Source organism: Lycorma delicatula, chromosome 3 (genome assembly GCF_047948215.1).
Source record: "Lycorma delicatula isolate Av1 chromosome 3, ASM4794821v1, whole genome shotgun sequence".
Classification (NCBI taxonomy): Eukaryota; Metazoa; Arthropoda; class Insecta; order Hemiptera; family Fulgoridae; genus Lycorma; species Lycorma delicatula.
The window spans coordinates 48,776,399-48,800,076 of NC_134457.1; the positions used below are offsets into that span (position 1 = coordinate 48,776,399).

A 23,678-nucleotide genomic window follows, 5' to 3' on the forward strand; every position below is an offset into this window, starting at 1 on the left:
CAAGTGTATATTCAAGTATATTCAATCACTTGATTCTTGTACGTGAAATCACAAATTGCTTCTGCAACACATAACCTACATCTTTGTTTCAGTTTATGGCAAAGTTGTAATTAAATAAAACACGAGAAAAATTTGTTATAAATTAATACTAAGCTTCAACACTCATTTCAATATTTTAATGTCAACATATATAAAACACAACAAACATCTTCCAACACAGTAAAACAGCCTTTCTGGTCAAATAAGAAAATGTGTATTGATGCTTAAAAAACACTGAAAAAAACTGTATTACCAAATTAAAAGTAAATGGTGAAGAATGTAGACTTCAGAAAACTGTCTACTACAGGTAAATTCCTTCATACACTACTTATTATAGCACAGAATTAAGACGAAAACCTAACTAAAAAGTTTAGGGCCACTTTACTCAGCATTCAGACCATCTTGCATCGAGTTTCAATAACTTGTCTATCAAGCTGAAAAAATATGCCACTGAAAAAAAAATTCATGATAGTGATGCCGTTGAAATTACAGTAATAAAACCTTAAAGATAATATAGATAGGTGACTTCCAGCTCAACTACATTGCTAATCAATTCATAATAAATGCTTGAAAATATTTCCTAGCAGTTTGATCTTTACTTTCTGAACATCTCTTAAAACAGTGAAACTTTATGACCAATTACACTTAAATTAATAAAGTAAAAATAAATAACACAAACAAAACGTAGTAAGAAAATACCTTCAACAAGCTTTCTGATATTAAAAAAAGTAATGTCTCTGGAGATAACTTTCACGTGTGTATAGTCAGAGGATAAAAATTACAACCTGCAGCCTTCAAACTGTGCATTTAAATTGCCTCATGAATTTTTAAAAATATTTCACAGAAAGTGTTTGAAAATACATATTTAAAATGTTTAATTGTTGATAGAATTTTCTAAATATTCAGTTATTTGGCAAAATAATAGATTACTTCCAGCTCATACTGTATTTTTAATAAACATATAAAATGCAAATTAATTTAAAACGTTAAATATTTTATTCCCCAATTTTTCATTAAAAAATAAATGCTATTAATTATCATTTCCTTTCTAACGTTAAAATAATAATAAATTATTATACACGGAGTCCCGTAAGTTTCTATACACAGGAAAAATAAACAAGATACGAAACATAAATCATCTTAAGGAACATACAATCAACGCCATTACAAGCAAAACTTCAGCAGTACTTATATATGTTCTTCAGCAAAGGAGGATCCACATCGAAATGAGTCTTCCAACTATTGATAGTTATGTCAATGTATTGTACAAATAAGAATGGTTTTCATAGAAAATGTTTATTCTTCTATGTATGGAAACATAAGGGAAACTTGTAGATGCATTAATGACATTAAAATAAAACTTTCAAACTTTATTAGAACTATTCTATTCCCACCTGTAATGTACACCACAGAAAAAAAAAATTGAATAATTTTAAAGGAATTTTATAAAAGGAAATCAATTATAACAGAATACACGCTGATAATTTAAGCTGATAACCACATAAATTTGAAGCTTGAAAGTGGGAATATGGAATATTTTAAAAGAACAATTTTGAAAATTTGAAGAGTATTTTATTGCTTTCCAGAAAAAATACATTTAATGACGAAAATTATACCTTTCAATCAAACTGTGCATTTCAAACAACCAATACAAAGCAACACACACCGGATGTACTTTCGTTTTCAAAGGTCAATCAAAGATGAAGCACATTTACAGCGGTCTGTTAACAGGTTTGATCGCTTAATGTAAACCAGATTTCTACCAAATTCTTTCTGTATACAAGGAATTAATTGGTCAAAAATTGTATAAAATTTTTAATTAATCTTAACATGATTAGATATAATTTTTTTAATTTTGTTGTCCATTGCTCATTTTTTATTCCTTTACATAAAGATAAAGCCACACACACACAAAAACCACTCATTTTAATTGACAAATAAACTAAACTTACACATAGTCCCAATACTTACATTCTAGGTTGTCCAATCCGAAAACTCATCCCGTTCCCTGCTTTTTGTATTAACTGAACAAAACCTTGTGTGTCACGTACAGATCTTTTAAGAGTAACTACGACCCAATGATCTAAAACACCGGTCACTAAAAGTGGATTTGATCGTAACTGATTAGTCCAATCAACATTTTCAGCTAGGTATGCGACATTATTTCCTTGAATTATTTTTTCTGGAGGCAATCGCCTTGCTTCAAACTGAACAAGATTTTTATCAAGCTGAAGCTGCCAATTTTGCAATTCTTCAATATTCTGCGGAAAAAAGTTACATTAGATGCATTTAATACGGATAATTTGTGAATTATTATACGGTCAAGTAAATTATCCTTTTCTATTTTATTAATCTTATTGTAAACACTTAAATATAAAGATTTCTACTTCATATCAACTTTTTTTTCATCTTGCTCATATAGTCCTAATGAGTTTTTTATAAGTACTTTTAGAGCAAACCTAGATATTAGTAAACTCTATCTGATTTTTAGTTATATTTTCATTTCATATATAATTTAAAATATGAATATTTTTACTATTAAACTATAACAAAGAAAAAAATTCTAAACAGAAGAAAAAATGCTTCAAATATAATATTTTCATCTGAGTAAATTTTTCTATCGTTTTTTAATGTTGACAATTGAAATATTAAGTTTTTTTAAGAAGTTATATTGGAAAAACAATAAATATGAAAAAAGGTTGAAAATATTTTAATATTATGCAATATATATATATATAGTGTTTATTTTAAGTGTGTCACAACACTATTGGGATTTCATAAACAAATACATATATGTAATATTTGAATTCATTATAAAAACTGGAGATTTCAATTTAAAAAAAAAAACTAAGTTGGCTATCATATTGGAAAAATGTGGAGCAAATTTTAAATTAAACCAATAGGTTATTTTTAGTGCATTCAAATATCAGGGTACAGTTCTGAAAAAAAAAAGAGTTTTTCATAGCTTTTCTAGTTAACAAATTCCAATGGTGGCCTGTAAAATGAGCACTGTGTAGGATATCAAATGAATTCAATTAAAAATAATAAAATAAGATATAAAGGCTCCAGTGTAAAGAGTTTCATCCAATTAAGAAAAAATGGAGAAAAAATAAAGAAAGAATCTAAAAGTAACAAAAAGGATTTCTTTAGTTAGAATTAAGTGTCTGTTTAACAATTTGTTCTTTGTAATATAGAGAATGGCACCTCCAAAAGCTCCTATTCGACCAAAAAGATTACTGGATCAGAAAAGGCACTTATAAAAAGAACAATAAAAATGATTGTATTTAAACAATCAAAATGACAGATCGGACCAGAGTTTGGTGCTGCATGTCGTAACAGTAAGTGTTGGTAACACAAAGGCATGCATCATGAATGCTCCATTTTGGTTGAAAACAAGAGTGAAAGTGATAGATTTTTTTTGTCTTCAGGTACTCTGAAGACAAAGTATTCAAGTACTCTCAAAGACATCTTTTCTTCTCAGGTACTCTGATCATCAAAAGTTTCGCTTCCATATAAAGCTACACTCCAAACATATACTTTCAAAAATCTTTTCCCGACGTTTAAATTAATTTTTTATATAAATAAATTATATTTCTGACTAAAGACTTATTTCGCCTGTGCTATTCGGCATTTTATATCGCACCTGCTTCGTCCATCTTTAGTAATTCTACTTCCCAAATAACAAAATTCTTCTGCCTCAATAATTAATCTTTTCTTTTCCTGTTTTTAAATTCAATGGTTAATCTTTGTTATTTCTACTGCATTTCATTACTTTTGTTTTGTTCTTGTTTATTTTCATGCAGTAGTTCTTGAGTAGGACTTCATCCATGCCTTTCATAGTTTCTTCTAATCTTTTTTGTAAACAGTAAAAGCAATATTTGCAGAAAAATGAATTGTAGATTTTTCTTTTGTTATCTTATTGTTAATGCAATATTAGTTTCTATCAGTCATTGTTACAAATTTAGTAAATTGGATTGTATTTTGGCATTTATAATTTAATTGTCATTAAATAAATTTTGTCTTTTGATTTGAATTAATATTTTGTGTGTTATATATATTTATTATAATTGTTATATTAACAATTAATTTATTTTATTTTATATATTTTTAGAGAAATAACTTACAAAAAAGTTTTACGAGTCTCTCAATATCCTTGTTGAATCGTGACATTATTTATTATTGTCTACTATATACTAATATGAACTACAAAAAATTTAATTTAAATAAATTAATGTATTATTATATACATATATTTATAATAATAATAAATTGAAAATTACAAATAATTTATTTAAAAGTTAATTATCCAAGAACTTGTCTTCTTTTTCCATTCATCAGGGCAGGCAGTTATTTATGTAAGAATATGTGTTTGAATATTATAAGATGCAAATCTTTTAACAGCTTTGGCAAGCCATTCTATATTATAATACATCAATGATCTCTTAGTGGATATTATTAATACAGAAGTGATCTTTGGTCACAAAAAATTCTGTGGTCAAGAACTAATGCTGTAGTTGGAAAAAATGTGCGATTTAAGAACCACACCATGTGTGGTAATTCCAACATCAGTTCTCTTTCTTTCATTATCTTTTATAGCTTAAAAAGTTTGTTTGCCTTAATATACTTTTAAACTTTTAACTTGTTTTTTCATAAACTTATATTTATAACATTTTAGTTCAAATTAAAGAATGTTTTCATCAATGGATGGCTGTTTCTGATGACTCCTAAATAAATTGTCTATGACAAAATATTTCAAGTAATACATACTTGGATAAATTTTGATCATATTAAGTGTTTTACGGTTTCAGGTATCTCAAAATAATATTGCAGTAAAAACTGATTAAAAAGAGACAAATCTAAAACTGTCGAGCAATAAGAGTGATAGCAAGTTCATCACTTTTTGCTCATTACATGAATTCAAAAGGAATTTATAAACACTACATCATTTAGGAAATTAAAAAAAAAATACAGCTACAATGTGCATATAAAAAAAGTAGGAAGGAAAAATCATAAGTTACAAATCTACAGTGTATTTCGACAAGTTTATAAGTAGTGGAAACAAATAAATGTAAAAAAAGAAAAAATTAGAATTATAAATATGAAAATGATTTAAATAAATATAGATGAAATACTAAAGTGATAATGCAAGATATTGGAATATTATTTTTTAGTAAGTTATAGTGTAAAGATTGTCTGCAGATGGATGCAAAGAATCTCTACAAAATATAATATTTCATACTGTACTGTTGTCCATGGTTTGAATACATAAATAACTTAATTATTGCTCTACTACTAGTGGGGTGAGTTGTACAGAAAAAATATATAGAGAATAAAATTCAATATAAAAAAATTAATCATTTATGAACTCTTGTTATCACAATTTATATTAACTTTGATTGCACTAGAAACTACCTTTCCATTTCTGCCCTTTTTCAAAATCTAACATTGAGTGAAATAATACAAAAAAGGCAATCTTGTGAGATTTATTGACCTATTACATAGTAACTATAAATATAATTTTATATATATATATTAATAAATTAGGATAAATCAATTCAGTGATGACAGAGTAAAAAGATTTAATATGAGGGAAAACACCAATAATGACATAATAACCACTGAGTACTGTCCTATAATCACTGATGATAAGCTACATCATGTTGATGAATATGCTATGCAGGATCGGCATTATATACATAATAAATTTCTCACATCATAATCCAATCTACATTTACAGTATTCATTTCAGGTATGCAAAATTTTATGCAAAATTAAATCAACTCAAAGCCAAGCAAACAGGTGTTGCACTGATGACTTTGGATACATGATATGAAAGTAAAAGAGATGAATTTTCCATGTGAATTTTGACAGGTGGAGAAACATTGGTTAACAAAACCATGCATAAAGCACTCAAAATGATGGAATGGCATCATCTGATTTGCCATTGAACTTTGTAAAGAGATGCTTCCTGACTCCAGGAAAGTCATGCTGATGGAGGTCTTTTCTGTTTAGCCTCTGGAACCAACGTAATGTATTTCTACAGAGGAAGAATCAGGACATGTATGAATGTAAATGAAGTGTAGTCTTGTACAGTCTCAGATCAATCATTCCCGAGATTTATATTAATTGAAACCAAACCACCAAGCAACATCGGTATACACGATCTAGTATTAAAATCTGTATAAATGTAACTGCATTTACTAGGATTTGAACTTAGAACTCTCAACTTCAAAATCAGCTCAATTATGATGATGAATTAACCACAAGACCAGCCTGGTGGGCTATGCTAATATGTTGCCAGAGGTCTAGGACCAAAAACGTCTACTTATGGGTGAGTTTATGAAAAAAATTCCGCAATAGAATAAGACAAGTATTGTTAAATACTGAAGAGATTGTACAATTCAAAAATATAAAAAGAGGTGATTATCTGTTGATGTGATCCTTTCCACAACATTTGGCCCGACATTGCTACAAATTACATGACTTAACGCACATTTCTAATGTAAATTTATAAACACTCATGCTATAGTTTAAACTTGATCCTTAACAACTTCCCACTTTTCTATGGAAATCTTTAGAAGAGATATGACTTCCAAGTGTCTCACAATAACAGCTCATCAAATTTCAAAATAAACTGGTGGCAAAGTATAATGAGGATTTACAACTACTTGCACACATTAATATTTCTTAAAATTTAATTTTTCAATCAGATAATGTTAATTCAAAAGTGATGTTAGGATACTGGATTTTCTATTAAAACACAGCCACGATGGTGGAAATTGGATTCATTCCATTTGACTGAAACTGCTTCTGAATGAAACATTCAGATGATGATTTACAAGACATGAAAACAAGCCACAAAAAGTAAAATTTCCCAATTATTTTATAAGCAGCATTAAACACTGCTGAGTCACATTTTTGCTGCTGCCAATTGTTAAACATTAAACTCATACCACTCCCATAAAAGCATAATTGTTATTTTAAAGTTTATCTAACTTTCCTTTTTTGGAAACAAAATTCAATGTGGTCTTCAAGATATGTTGAAAAATAGCCATTATGCAAATTTTCCATCAGGTTATAAATGATATTAGTTCAACAATGATTTTGTTACATGTGTGAAATTGTGTTTATAAGTTTTTTAATAAGGTAAAAAGAAAGTAAATAGTTTCAGTGGCTTTGGTTTGAGGCCTTGCCAATGTAAAAAAAAAACTTGTAGAAATCTGTTTGTTTAAAGAACTGTTTAATTACACATTGCCACTTGTTAACTGAAAATTAATTATTTGAATCAAGCTAATAACACATTTTAATTATAATAGGCTACATTGGACACTCCATTTAGAGATAAAGAAATTAGTTATCAGGGTGAAGTACTAATTACCACTTTAACCTCTTTGAAATTAACAATGTTTCAACTGTAAAATGAAATTAATTTATATGATTCTTCCTTTCACCTTACCTTGGAGGAGAGTGCAAATGAATTAACCATTTTAATTATATAATTGTAACAAAGGCAACAATCAGTTTCTGCATGCTGAGAAACTATAAAACTATGCTGATTTATAATGACAAAAATGTACTAAAAAAATTCCAATTAAATCTTCAGCAGTTCAAAAATCTAAAAAATCATCATCTGTTTGTCATAAAGGTTTCACTGTGATTTATAAACATCAATAACCTAATCTTTATGTTTAATAATTACAATATTTCCTTTCATTAATAAAACTTTTTCAATCTTCTGAAAATCCTTTTATCTGTAAACATAAGGCGTAACTGCAATTTAATTTTTCGTCTCACTAGTTTCAATAAATCAAAGAAAATTATAACTATTACCCACCTGAAATGACTTCTAAGTCTAATTCAATTGCTTTCATCAAGCATATGTAATTAACAAAAAATTTAACATCAACATCTTCGATTAAATACATTGTTACACTTATTTTTCTTTTTTCTACAGTAGAATATACAAAAACAAAAATTGGGGAACAAGAAATAAACAATTACCTCTTTGACAGAATGAAAACGTTCATTGAACTGCAACAGCTTCCTCTGCCTTGCTTCAGCATTCAACCTAGTATGGTCTGCCATAGACTTCATAAGCACATTATTCGCCCTGAAAACATTGTCAAATAACAAATTTAATTAAATATTAAGTTACTAAAAAAATTAAATTTAACATGTAAATCCTCAACAAGCAAAATAATCTCCACTGTTACACAGATATCTATCTTTCTTCCTGATAGCAAAAATTAGAAAACAAATCATTACAAAATTATAACTGCAGTTTTCTTATGACCTCCGTATTGTTTACCACAGTTCAAACATCATCTACCCAGGTGATTTACAAAATAAATAACCCTGAAATTACTTTGCCAAATTTAATGTCGTCAATATTTATAGATATTACCCGTATAGATTTTGACTTCTTCCCAAATTTATTGTGTTTATTAAATTTAATGTCATAGTCTAATCTGGTTGCAACCCACGAGATATCCTCACACAAGCAAAGAAACGGTTGTAGATTTCTATATAACACAAACAAATTCCATCAGGATAAGCCTTACATATGCAAGTGGCATAGATTTGACTTTCAATTTGATAATATTTTCATACCATCTAGTTCAACGAGGTAGGAAGAATTTCTAGGGCTACAAGAATTTATGATTGAATACTTGAACACGCTCATTTAAATTTTAAGAAATATGTTAGCTCCCAAATCACTTTCATTATTGTGCAGAAATTAATGGCCTGAATTTAAAAAATATTCAAATTAGTAACATGATTCATATATATAACCACTGCAATGCCAAAAAATAGAATAATATAACTCCTGGGCTCTGCTGTGCTGAGAGCTATAGTTCTTGAACAACATTGCTATTTTCCTGATTTCATTAAAAACTTGATTTTTGGAAATATCTTTCATCAAACGATTTTATTTTATGCGACATATAGTAAATAGCAGCAATACATTTTGACAACACACACCCAATTACATAAAAAAACTATTACATATTTTTAAAATTCTAAATTATACATTTATGGCACAGGTGAAGCCATGACGGTGTTTGCTAGTACTTATATAAAATCCATTTTCATTCTTGACTTCAAACACTTGATTTTGCAAGATGAAATTTTACAAAGGATTCCATTCGAATGACAGGTACCCACTAAATTTTTTAAAATAAACTAACAATGAAAGGATAAAAATAGGGCTTGAACAGTAAGCTAAAATAATGCTATGGTCTGTCTCAGGAAATGGTGCACATTATATAGATATGAATTCAGAATGTATTTGTAATAACTTGGTAGTTTAGACTTAATTATTCTTTCACTCCCAACTGCAAGTGCAATTATTGCTTTATGTGTACAATAATGTACTGTAAGCTATTACTTGCCTGGCATCGTAACAAACTGATAAGCAATTAAAAATTTTGATGAGTCTTTATTTGATGTTTAACAACAATAAAATATTTCCAAAGCTTTATAAAATTATTCAGTTCAGTGAAATAAGGTATTTCAATATATGTTATCGGGTTACTGTGTATAGGGGTTACTCTGTACGGTACGGTACAGTACAGTTTTGTACTTCATTTTTATACGTTTTATTCAGTGTTATTTTCATTATTTTAATTTACCCTGTTATTTTGTGCCAATCCGATTTAACAATGAGTGATTCAGCCGTGAAACATAAACCAGGAAAACCATTAAGTAGGTCCAAAAAAAGAAAATAATCATCAGCAACATATATTTAACCTTAAAAACAGATAACCCTGTAACTTCAGTCAGAGTCATTGCTTGGAAAGTATGTAGCGCAACAAGCGTTGGTGAAAGAAGAATTTTTAATAAACACAAAACCGACAGCACCTAAAAATACTCAAAACCATATAAAAATGATTAAAAAGTTACGACAATTTTACTAAAACCATCAGAAAAATGTCATTCATTTTATTTCAATAATGAGCTTCCTAACTTGAACAAAATATTAAATGCTGTGAATACAGATTTTGAACTACCAAATTTTTTCTAGAAGTACATTAAATTGTTTTAAAATCAATGAATTTTTGTTTCATGTCCAGAAAAAATAATTCTTTACTGATTAAATGCAAAGATATTTCATGATGTAGAGAATATTTAAGAGAGATTAAGTGATTTCTTGAAAAAAGCAAGCCAATTTATTATCTAGATGATACTTGGGTTAATGTGGGCCATGTACGGTAAAGTATATGAGTGGGTAAAGAATTAAAAGGTACAAAAGATGGTAAAGATGCTTCTTTTACCAAAGGTTTGTCAACTAAGGTGAAAACCCTGGCTGGAAGAGGTAAATGATTATAAGTAACACACATAGGAAGTGAAAATGGGTTTTGAATAATGGTTTTAAGGTATCTGAATCCACATCTTCCCAAAAGCAATGCAATGAAATGAATGGGGAAAATTTTAAGCAGTAGTCAAAATTGTTGCTGAAGGTTCCTTCATATTAATGGATAAAAATACTGCGGTACGATTGCCTGAAAACTGTAAAATTCCAAAGGCTTCGATCTGAAAACTAAGACATTACCAAATGATTAAAACTGCATACCAGACATGTTAAAAATTTAACTTTAAAAATAGTAAAACCAGTTATAATATATTCATTACCAAATAGACGAACTAAAACAAAAAATTGTGTTGTCTTCCTCCATATCATTGCAATTTTAACCTGATAAGAACTGATATGGCAGCAAGTCAAAGGCTACATTGGGAGAAATAACACAGTATTAAATGATGTAAAAAATTTATTGACAAAAGGTGTTAATAGAGTAGATGCAAATACTTGGAAAAATTGCATTCAGCATGTAATTAAAGAAAAAAAAGCATGGGAAGCAAGCAGGCAGTTTATGTGAAAATATTATTGAAGATATAGTGATAAATTTTGGAAATGATGACAATAGTTCAACAGACAATAGCTTATTGGGTATTAATACATTGAGGTAACAAATATTTTTTTTGCTTTACATGATGAAATTTTAATGTAACTACCTCAAAATTTTTAAGGTAAATATATTATTTTAACACAATTTTCTAGTTTTTTTATTACATGATATTTTATTTCATTTTTATGTTAAAATAAATGTAAAGAAGTGGTTTTTTCCTCAAATGAATTGCACTAAATTAAATTAAAATCATCATACTGTTATATTTGTTTTTGCTGTACAGTTTCATAAAACATATTTCTTTCACGAAACTGTGTAGCAGAGTTTTGTAAGTCTTTAGCTCCCTAAATAAAAAATTAATAAATTCCGCCTTTTTTTATAATTTAATAACAATATTTATTAATTCATCACAATATCATCAGACATGGTTTGTAAATTACTCTGCAGGAAGCATTACTTTGCAAGACAATATAACAAGATTGGTATAACGGACCTGAGTAACAGATTCCTGCCAATTAAAAAGAAAGTAGTAAAAAATATAACAGTGGGAGGAATCCAAAAAGGGGCTATTATAAAAGGAACCTTTTCAATAAAGTTAACAGGTCCATTTAACAATCGTACTTTGTAATATTTCTCACCAACATACCTAAACAAATGCTGTTCTGTGAGAAGAGTTACCGAACCCAGGTTTGGAATTTCATGGCAAAATGTGAGGACGAACGATATTCTCATGCTTTGAGATGGGTCTAGTCCTGCAGGCAAAAAGGATACGATCAGTTTGCAAGAGAATGCTATGATAAGAATTCTAAGCAACAAGTTATTATGTGAGTTTGAAGTGAGAGTATTCTGAGAAGTCAGTGAAGGAGCGAATTTCTAGTGCAGGTTCAATGCAATTAAGGTGATGTCATGAGTAATTCCAGTACACAAAAACAAAAAACGATTCGTTACTGTTAGATCAAGAGATAATGTACTAAATTTCATTCATAAATCGTTAAGTTAGTTTTATTTGTGAACAGTAAAAGAACTTTATACATGTCTTATCTTTTGTACTATTGTTGTTAATACAAGACAAGTAGTTAAAAGTGATAAGATTAGCGGTCATGCTAATGTGTTTTGTCAATGGGACTGAATTCTGGTTTTCAATATTTAACTACCTGTGAAAAAATCTTGATGATTACTTTAGATTCTGTTTTATATCACTGTTTGTTATTATTATTATTATTATGTTATTATGATTATTTGTTTACTATTGACAGTTATTATTATTATTTGCTGGTGTCATTATTATTGTTATTACTGATTTGTCTTATTTCATTAATGTTCTTAAACTAATAAATTGTAATTATATAAACATTTTTAATCAATAATTTTTAGTCAATCTCTCAATATCCTGATCGGGCTGTGAACACAAGACCACAGAGGTTTCACCCGTTATGATTTTTTTTTAATTCACACCCCTAAAGTGGCCATTCCATTGTCATGGGTAGAAATGTTGTACACTGTTTTTAGTGATTCTAAAGTACATTTCTTAATTAATTAAAATATTTAAATATAAGTTATAGTGATATATTCATAAATAAATACTTCAAGTTGTGGTCATACTCACAACTTTACATTATGCTTAACATAATTGTTTATATATTAAAATTCTGTCGCAGGAGGAACAGCAATAAAACTTGATTCTAGAGGTTATACTCTTTTACTAAAAAGAACTCAATTTTATTTATCAGTTCTAACAATACTGATGTATTTTATGAAATAAGATTCCCTAATGTATAAGCTGTAAAAAAAGGATGAAACAACAATTTTTATTTAAATTACACTTAACTTCTGTCATGATTGGAATAAGTACTTGTCAGAGGTGTGATGTGGGTGATACCTTTAGTCAGGTAAAAGATCATTTATAGGCCATTGAACAATGTTTTATTTTTACAGTGTTAATATAATATAACATATGAAAGTGCACTATCTCCCTTTGATCGAGCACAAGCTGTAAATACTGTGATGTTTGCGGCTCCAGTGAGCAGTTTGGATTTCATCATGTGATGTTGCCGTGTAGTTTTCGGCACAGTCTGTTTGAAGTAAATCTTCAACTGAATCCTTCATATACTTCAAAGATATAATTTGCAGTATCTTATAAAGAAGACTTTTCAGCTTTATTTATTACTTCTAATTTAAATTTCAGCTAAACCTGTTTACTACTTCAATCTCTGGCAAAAAATTACAATAAATAATTCTTTTAAAATGTGATATCTTCAGTGCAAAAAGTTTTAAACTGGGCAATGAGAAGAAAAACCATGTTTATATACAAACAAAATAATAGAAAAGCTGTTATGAATTACGGTGAAACTTCAAACAGACACTTCTACATCAAGGACAATTTAAAAATTCCAGTCCTGAAATATAGGAAGAATTTAATCCAAACATCTTTATGTAAACGACACTTTTGTTCATCTAACATGTTCTAATCCTAACTGTCCGTAACCCTTAACTGTACATGCAGGTAGATAGTAAGTATGCAAAGAAAAATCCTTGCATTGAATAACTATAACAATAATAACTGAAGATACTTTGTTATTACTTAATATAAACTGTAATAAGTCCCCCATCACAAATATAGAAACTAAAATAAACTACGAAACAAGCTCAAAGTCCAGTTGACTCCAAATGTAAGCCAGCCCTGTAAATAGGTATGTTCCCCCCCATTTTATGAGGAAACATAGAAAAAAAACCTCAACCTATATTTGGGCAAATACAGTATTTTCTAGTGTATGGATTAAATACTCATCTACCACAGAATATACATATAATTCTAATAAAATGGACAACTCAAAATGATATCATTTTCATTGGTTTTGATAGTAAAAAGGATGTTTTGAATATTACTTTCAACACCTTACAAGTTACCCTCAAATCGATTTTCAAAAGAATGAATAGAATCAAATTACTTAAGTTATCCACCTTTTAATGCTAGGTTTTTAGGCGATGAGAAGATATCTTGTCTTCTTTTAAGTGTAAATATTTTATAGAAAATAATTACATGTCATATCTTTGTAATTCAAAGATGTATTGAAAGATGAAAGAGGAAGGATCTCTGTTTAATTGTTTGTCACTTTATTAAAAAGAAAAAAGTAACAGACTGTAATCCCAATTTGATGAAAATGTTATCACCATTATGAGTGATACATAGGTAAAGCTACAAAACAAGCAATCTATTTGCATTCATTCATGAAAAAACTAAAACTGTAAATATTAAAATTGATAGAGAAGCTTCCAAAATAAGAAAGAGAGAAAATGAAAAATGGAAATTGACAAATCGAAAAAGAAAACTTCAGCAGATACAAATAATTTTTTTCTAGAAAGAATTTATAAAACAAGTATAGGTAGAAGATGCAGAAAACAGAAATCATACTTGAACAAATAAAGGGTGAGCCAAGTGCTGTTACTACAGGTAAAGACTGGCCTTTACATGGATGGTGTTTTTCCTGATGTGAGAAGTATGCAGGTTGTTAAGTAGATTTCCCCCAATTGGCATATTACACAGCTTCTTTCTAGTCATGGTGCTTTTCAAGACAGATTGGCCATATTTGGATTAATTCAGGCTTGTATATGGAGTGTAGGGCCATTGATGATGTGGCACTATATCTTACACTTCTGCCACAGATACAAAACTAAACACAACAAAGCAGTTAAGAGAGCTTGCAAAGATCAATTCTGGTTTTGATTGGCAAGTTAACTGGAAAACCGAAAGAAAGTGGAACATAGTTGCTGGCTTCCTGACATTCCTAACCCTGCCAAGGATGGCTGTGGGGGATCCAATGCTGTTATATGGATGTATATATAGAATAGCAACCCAGATAGCTAGGGCCACACCTGGGTGCTTATTTTGCCAAAATAGGCATTTTGACATTGATTTCCAGCTACCTGATATATTCACTGTTAAGATGAGAAAAGATGTATTGAGAACTCCACGATGGAGCTGCAGTGTAGAAGGGTGTAGACATTGACCTCACTCCTGAAAGCGGACCAGATCAGAGAGATAGGATGCTTTTATTCAAAGCTTATTAAATTTGTTTCTTAATTTTTGAGTACATCAACAGAACTTAGAGTAAATTGAAATGTAGGACAAAATTATCATTGATGTAATCAACACTTTATTTGTTGATAGAACAGTATTGTTGGTGTAAGTCTCGATCAAGTAAAGATCTGAGTGCATAGTCTAATTAAATACATGAACAGTTTTTGTATGAAATCTTTGGTGTTGGAGAAGATATGAGGGATTGCACTTCTGTAAATCAATTATCGGTTCTGAGAAAATAGATGGGTTTTGCGGAATGACACTCTTAAAAATGAAAATCATCATATACTCATAGGCAGAAGACACATATCTAACATTTACTATGTAGCACTGCAGAGTAGTAATGGGAAGAATTGTGAACGAGTCGTTCCTTCGATTCAATTCTTCATACTGAACGAAAGAATCGAGAATCGGTTCGAGAATGAGGATGATATGTATGAATGTAAATAAAGTTTAGTCATGTACAGTCTCAGGTCGACCAGTTCTGTAATGTGTGGTTAATTGAATCCTAACCACTAAAGATCACCGGTATCCACGATCTAGTATTCAAATCTGTATAAAAGTCTTTACTAAGACTTGAACCTTAGAATTCTCGACTTCGAAATCAGCTGATTTGTGTAAACGCATTCCCCACTAGACCAACTCGGGGGGGGGGGGGGGGTAAAAGTATTTATAACTAGAAAATTTATCTTAAACTAACTTCTCTAACACGTCCGCTGCGTATCACGCGGCTCCCGCGTGAGTGTGGTTGTCCCCTGCAGCCGGGCCACACGGGTCCCGCGTGAGAGGGACTATTCCATTCCTTGGTCTCCCCTCCCTTGCCGGCTGCAGGTATAACATCCCAACCTTACGACGCACTTAGTTAGTGTCCTACCTTTGCAGTGTGAAAGTCGTAGCGAGTTTGTGTTAATTTTTTTGCATTTTTTTTGTGATCAAAGTTGGCTTTGTGTTTTCTGCTCCAGCTCTTCTTTCTTCAACAACATAAAGGTAATTTCTTCTCATAACACTTATCTAATTGTAGTTTTTATCATAATAAATACACTATGTGGCAAAAAAAAAATAGCATCCTTTCACACATCAAGATTTTTAATTTTAGCACAAGATGAACTACATATTTTTTTTTCTTTTCAAAATAGTTTGTTTCTTTTTCTCAAGTGATTACAAATGAGATATTTATTCCGAACAATACAAATACGGAGAATGGGTGAAAAACAATTTATTTTTATTTAAAAATAAATCGCAATAAACTGAACCTATCGCAAATAAAATTCCATTTTTAGGAAACATTCTTGACGATAAGGTTCAGACTTTTTTCTGTAATATGCAAGTTCTTTTTTCAATGTTTTACTGTTCAAAATCATTTTTTGTTTCGTTATCACTTCAGAAGAAGAAACAAACTAGAGTAGAATAGAATATTTATTTACACACAAAAATATAAATAAATTCAAAACTGTGCATTAGAGAACATTTTTATAACAGCATAAATTTTTCATTTTTATATTAGCTCAAATAGAATTTATATAAAATAATATTGACAGGTGCAAAGAATACTATTTAATAATATATTTATCAAGCACATTACAAAAATAGTTTTACATTATGTATATACACTAATTTACCCATAATTTATAAATACTGTAAAAATGAAAAGGAAGATGAAAAAAACTATTTGGGACCCAAAAAATACTTAGATCGTCTAGTCTTAACTTTCAAAAATCTTGAAATTTCAGGCTGGCATTTTTTTACGTATTTGCAACACAGTATAGTTATAATAATAAATTGCACAGCCAGATTTTTGCTTATTTTTTTTTACTTTTACTTTCCTTTCAGACATGGCTGATAATGAACCATCAACTTCTAGGGGTCCTGAACCAAAAAAACGCCGATCGGCTGAACCGAAAAGGGTGTACACAGAAGAAGAAATTCAGAAAATTATCGAGGATTTGGAGGATTCTGATGATGATTTGGAATTAATCGACGATCTGGAGGAATCAGATTTTTCTGATCCGGAAGAAGAGCTAGTTGCTCCAGAACAACCACAATCACCTGCATCAATCTGCGAGGAAATTCCCGACGTTGTCGAGGAAGGTGAAGCTTCTGACTCCGATATTGCGGTTCAACAGCCTATTTCTTTACCTGGCCCTAGCAACACAACGGACAAGTGGCTTCCTAATCCCCCAGATGTGACGAAAATAAATTTTACAGGTAGACCAGGTATGAGGGAAAGCCCAACGATCAATCCCCGTTCGGTTATTTCAACCTGTTTTTCAATGAGGATTTTTGTTCTTATCTGGCTAAAGAGATAAACAATTACGCGATAATTGTTTTATTCGATAGTGATGCGGCTCGAGCAAGAATTTCCAATTGGAAAAACGTTACAACTGACGAAATAAGAACATTCGTCGGTGAACTAATGCTCATGGGATTGATTCAGGTGAATAGGATGAACGATTGTTGGAAGAGGCATTATCTATTCAATCTACCGTTTTCCCAATTTATGGGCCGGGACAGATTTTTAGTAATTTTGCGCTGCCTCCATTTTCAAAGTGAAAGGACTGGGAGCGATCCCATCTTCAAAATTAGACCCTTGATGGATTATTTCAATAACAAAATGAAAGAACTATGCATTCCATCAAGGGAGCTCTCAATTGACGAGAGCATGGTATTGTGGAGGGGGAAGCTCCTTTGGCGACAGTATGTTCAGGGGAAACGCCATAAATTTGGTTTCAAACTGTATGTTTTATCGCAACCAAATGGGCTGGTCCATAAAATCCATATTTATGGAGGCACCCGGGATCTAGATGTAAGTGGAGTGGGACATGCCGCGAAAGTTGTGAGGAAGTTGACGGAGGATTTAGTAGAAGAGGAAGGACACGCTCTCTATATGGACAATTTCTATAATTCCGTGCCCCTTACCGAAGAGCTTCTTGCTAATAAAGTGTACACTACGGGAACATTACAGTCAAAAAGAAGAGGTAATCCCAAAGAAGTTCTTTCAAAAAAAATCGCCAAGGGAGAATCTTTTTGTATGTATACGAAAGAAGGAGTGTGCTGCTGCAAATGGAAAGATAAAAGGGAAGTTCTTTCCATTTCAAGCGAATTTGGTGGGAATTTGGTAACAACAACAAACAAACGTGGTCAAGAAAAGAATAAGCCGAAGTTAATTGTTGAATACAATAAGAATATGAAAGGTGTGGATCGGCAAGACCAAATGTTGTCGTATTACCCACTAACTCATAAAACGTTGAGGTGGTATAAAAAACTCGGTATACATATTTTTCATTTAATGTTGAATAACGCGTACTTCTTATACAACATGTACAGCGAAGAAAAAAAATATGACTTACATGATTTTCACCTCGAGGTTGTTACAAAATTGCTCCCGAATCCAACAAATAAGCCGCCGGCGGCATTACCAAAAGACCATATACACCTCCCACAAAACCTCCCTAAAAATGCGAAGAATGAGACGATGCAAGGAGTGCAGTGCAACGTTGAAAATAAGAAAAGAGACAGTTTTCGGTTGCCCGTCATGCCCTGGTTTTCCTGGTCTTTGTTTGGACCCATGTTTTAGGTTATACCATAAGTATAAGTAGTTTACGATTTTTTTTTTATGTATGTACAAATGTAATTATCTTTTAGAGCATTATAAATGAATTTTAGTTGTAAGATGTTTGAAATTAATTTTATGTAAATACAAATTATAAAAAAAATATACGCAAATTATAATAAAATATTTTAACTTTCAACTTATTTTTTTAATTCACCAAGAACCACTAATTTATCAAAAGAAAGATTCGAATTGAATTCTGGAAATAATTACGTATAACCAGTTGTTTTTACACTCACGCGGGAGTCGTGTGACTAGCATACCATTAGCAAACATACATTGATTTCAAGGGCCGGGCTGGTCATGCGGCTCCCGCGTGAGTTATATAATCTCGATAATACGCATTACTATACCGAAAATCATTTTAAAAATGTCAGGTAGTATTTAGTCCATAACAGTAGAGTAGCTTTACTAAAAAAAAAATCAGCACGGGAGTTCACACTAGTGATTGCGAGAAGCAGCGGACGTGCTAAAGCTATAAATGACAAAATGAATAATTTAAAATAATATAGCTTGTACCGTACCTTATTTTTGAGCGAGCCATTGATTGTTTTTTTTTTTTTTTTTTTTTATCTCATCGATGTTATTTTATATTTACTTTTTGTTTTTACTAATACGGGCACAGTTACTTATAGAGACACACACACACAAACATTTTGTTTTTAAAAATTGTTGGTTCTATTATCACAAAAAAATAATGAAAAAAAATTAAAATTAAGCAAAATAAATAATTAGTCAATACCTTTCAAATAAACTTTATATTATTTTACATATTTACATGTAGAAATATAATTTTTTCGAAATTCTTTGATGTAAGTCTATTTTGCCTTTCTGTTATTGACTGTCCCGCTTTTGAAAAAATTCGTTCACAAGGAACAGAGGTTGCAGGAATGCAAAGTCCAGTTTGCATTATTTTAAATAATCTTGGATAAATTAACCGCCTTTCTTTCCACCGAGAAAGAGGATTTTGTGTTCTTGAGATGAGCGGTTCATTTACGTATTTATCTAGTTCTAAAATTCCTGCTACTGTTGGGTTTGAATTAGTTAAAATCGGCGTTACTTTTTTATCAAAATCTTTCCATGCAGTTGAAATGGAGGGTTCAATAATTTCTTGTTCGGTTTCAAACCTATCGCCTTGTTCGATCTGAATACTTCGAACTTTCTGTGAAAGTTTTGTGTAAGCATTTTGGTAAGATTCTTCATCTTTAACGCCTTGTTTTTTTAAAACGAGGATCTAATAGCACGCTTTCAAGCAAAATATTATTATTATTTTCAACATTCTTAAATCTACGTTGCAGTTGGTCTAACATCTTTTTACGTACTTTTACGATTTCAGAATTTTGAGTAGAAGATTTAATCTTAAGTACAGGTCTTGTCATTGTTCACGCCAATAAACAGATATTTGAAATAATGACAGTTTTTTAAGAACTTATTTCAATAGTTATCTCTTCAAACATTTTCAATAATTTGTACATTTCAGCTATAACTGTCCACTCATCAAATGAAATATTATTTAGAATAGGATTCATCAGAGTAATAGTCAAAATTAGTGGTTCTTTTGTTTCTAATAATCTATAAAACATGTGCAGAATGAGTACCATCGGGTAGGCACTTCCTGTTTTAATTTTAATTCTTTAAAATTCATTGGTCGCTGCATGTTTTGCAGTTTGGAGGCAGCATGAGAACTTCGTTTAAAAAATTCAACAATTGCCTTCGATTTTACCACAATTGTTTTTACTTCAGACACTGCTGCTTGGACAATAAAATTAATTGTATGCGCTAAGCAAGGAATATGGCATAGCTGACAATTGCGAATAGCAGCTTTTAAATTTGCTGCATTGTCACTAACAACCGCTCCTATTTTGTCAGTAATAGCCCACTCGCTGAATTTACCTTGTAATTCAATGGCAATGTTTTCAGCCGTATGTTGACTGCAGATTTCCATCCAAGTAAGTAACTGGGTTTTAAAATTGCAGTCATGGTCAATGAAATGGATAGTTATGGCCATATAATTATTATTTGAAACTGATGTCCAACTGTCAGTGGTTATTGTGCATGCTTCTATATTATATAATGACTTACGAATCTCACAAGAAATTCTATCATATAATTGTGGAATTAAACTAGTTGTAATTGCTTACCGACAAGGAAGCAAATACCCAGGGTTTAACATATGAACAAACTTCTTGAATTCTTCATCCTCAACGAGTGAAATAGGTTGATATTCTTTAGTTATTAACCTAATTAATTGAATATCTAACGCTCGGCTTTTACTTGAGGGAGAGGTTTTGTAACAAAGGAAATAAGGGACAACTGTTGTGTTTTTTTTTTAAGACAAAGATGTTATTGGATGCACAGAAGAAGGATTAGGCGATTCAACAAGGTTTGTTAATTTAAGGACTAATTGCTGCGATTCATTTGGTTGTCGCAGTAGGTGTAGTAGGATTTAAGTTATAATGCATTACTGAAACATAATCAGGAGAAGGATTTTTTGTCTTGAAATATCAACTCCTGGACGTTTAACTAACCACCGGCATAGGATACTAAACTATGGCTAAGATTACACAAAGCTTTTCCAGGGCTTGCATCGGAAAAGCAAGTCTTCTTTTCAGATGCAACTTCTTTTTCTGCAGCTCATGTTTATAAATTTAAAAACAAAATATTCTTTTTTAAAAGTGCTTATAAAATATCTACTTACGTAAAACCTAATGATTTAAAAAAAAATAATACCGATAAACATTTAGAAAAAAAAAATCGTCTTCTGATTATGTAAAGTAAAAAAATCTTACGAAATTGAGTAGGCCCAAATAAAAAAATATAAACAAACTAAAAACACAACTCTAAATAGAACACACAAAGAAAATTCACCATGAATCAATAGACTGTCGTCTTTTATCAGTCTACTAAGAATAATTGTAAAATATATCTTGAGCATGACAGTATGCGCAAAAGAACAACAGTAATTAGTATTGTGCAACATAGCTTCCCGCCCGAATGAAATTAAAAGAAAAAAGAATGTCATATAGAATGTGTGCGTAACAGTTTAAATTTTCCCTTCTCTGTTTGGCGATGAGGTTTGTTGATATAAGCTCGTTTTCGTAAAGGAATCGAATAAGAGATGAAAGAAGGAGAATCATTGGATAGATGGAAGGGAATAGAGCATGTGTATTAGAAGTAATAGGCTACTAAAAATTGTATTCAACCAAAAAAAATCAGATGTTTAATTAAGAGTCGAATAATGATTAAAAGAGAAGAATAGAGACATTTAATAGGTATACATCAATTGAGTCGAACAGGAGTATGAAGAGAGATGAACCGCAAAACACGGGGAAGAAGAGAAAGAGAGCATGTGCATTAGAGTTTACAGCTCTGGTAGTGGTGGGAAGGAAAAGAATCATTGAATCGGACGAACCATTCTTTTTTACGAATCCTTTCTGAGAATCGAATCGAAAGAATCGATTCCTGAAAAAGAATCGTTTATCCCACCACTACACTGCATAGGAGCAGATCGGAATAAGATCACTACTAGATAATACAAAGAAGTAATATGTTGGAAGAAGAGACAATAGAAGAAGAACAGCTTCTGAGAACCAGTATGAAGACAATAAAGCTCAGAGAAAGGTGTATTGACTACAGATACAGATAATATTCAAATGTGAGAGATGAATAACAGTAAAAGGGGATTGAATTGAAAGAAGAGAAATGGGAGATATCTAAGGATTATGTAAAGATACTCCTAGGACTTCCATTTAGCATGGAAGATACTAGGTGTCAAGTTGAAGGAAAAAAGGATGGATGATTCAGTGAGGTTAATAGATTGGTGGTTGATCTGAGAAATGAACCTACAAAGAAACACAAGGACTAAAGGAGATAAAGGAAAGGAGACTAAAAGTAAAAAGACAGACAGCTGACTGAATGTGTAGAAGACTGTTTGAGAAATAAAGCATTCAGGAAATTGAGTTCATGAATAACGTAAGAAAATTTTACCAGAAACCAAAAGAAATAAAAGTGATTTCAGGTGGTAATTTGTAAAGACAAAGATGGAAATTAAATTGGTGAAAAGAAAAAGTATTAAAAAAAAGATGGAATGATTATTTTCAGCAGTTCATAAATCTGATGTGGAAAATGGCAAGGCGACATCAATATCACAAGATGAGAAAAAAAGGAACAGCAGAAAAATAAACTGTTGAGAGCAGCAATGTGAGATCACTACAGAAATGGAAGTTAAGGAAAAAGTAAATTCTCTTTCAAATAATAAATCCCAAGGAATGAATGAAATGGAAGTGAAGTGTGGCAGAAAGCCATTTATAAAATGGATTTACAAGTTTCTGTGAGAAGTATGGTCACACGAGAGAATGCATAAGAATTGAATGTTGTGATTAATCTGAACATTCACAAAATGTTGTGAAAATTAGAGGAATTATGCTAATAAATAAATGAGGGGTATAAAGTAATAGGATATTGGTGAGTAGGCTGCAGACATTGGTGGAAAATATTCTCAGAAAGTATAAGGGAAAACAAAGGAAAAACTCGTCAATAATGGACCACACCTTCACATCTGGCAGATTCTGGAGAAATGGCTAAATAATAGAAATTAAAAAAGTAGCCCTTTTTATAGGTATATAAAATGTTGTAATGGGTTACATATATTTTCAATACTCATACTCTGTTTTCCTTATTCAATACACAAAAAAAATTGTACAATAAAATTACAACAGATACAACAAACCTAAAAATATTTAAAACAGGAGTTAGAACCAATAAATTAATTCTTCCTGTTCTGAATGATAGGGTCCTACTCTTTGTGGAAACCAACAGTTGCCGCTCATCATTGATTCCTTCCATCTATCCTGGTAACACTGCTTCATTTGCAATATATTATGTTGGAAGCATTCTCCCTGCTCACTACTTACAACAGCCAATTTGTAGAGAAAAAGTGAAGATGAGAATTAAAAAATGGTTTCTTATAGATATCTGGCAACTAAACTTTTATATTTAATAAAAGATTTTGTACTAAAAGATCACTGCTTTTTTAAATCTTCCT

General features: G+C 30.7%; 1 protein-coding gene across 5 annotated transcripts in view; it reads right to left on the reverse strand.

Moving 5' to 3' along the window:
• LOC142321570 (piwi-like protein Siwi) overlaps window positions 1-23,678 on the reverse strand; it is a 118,734-nt gene that overhangs the window by 38,760 nt on the left and 56,296 nt on the right. For all 5 annotated transcript variants that reach the window (XM_075359771.1, XM_075359766.1, XM_075359770.1 and 2 more), the window contains exons 10-11: window positions 8,041-8,149; window positions 2,011-2,300 (exon numbers count right to left, since the gene is read on the reverse strand). In XM_075359771.1, the coding sequence (XP_075215886.1) occupies window positions 2,011-2,300; window positions 8,041-8,149 (399 nt within the window). The remainder of the gene's footprint in view (window positions 1-2,010; window positions 2,301-8,040; window positions 8,150-23,678) is intronic.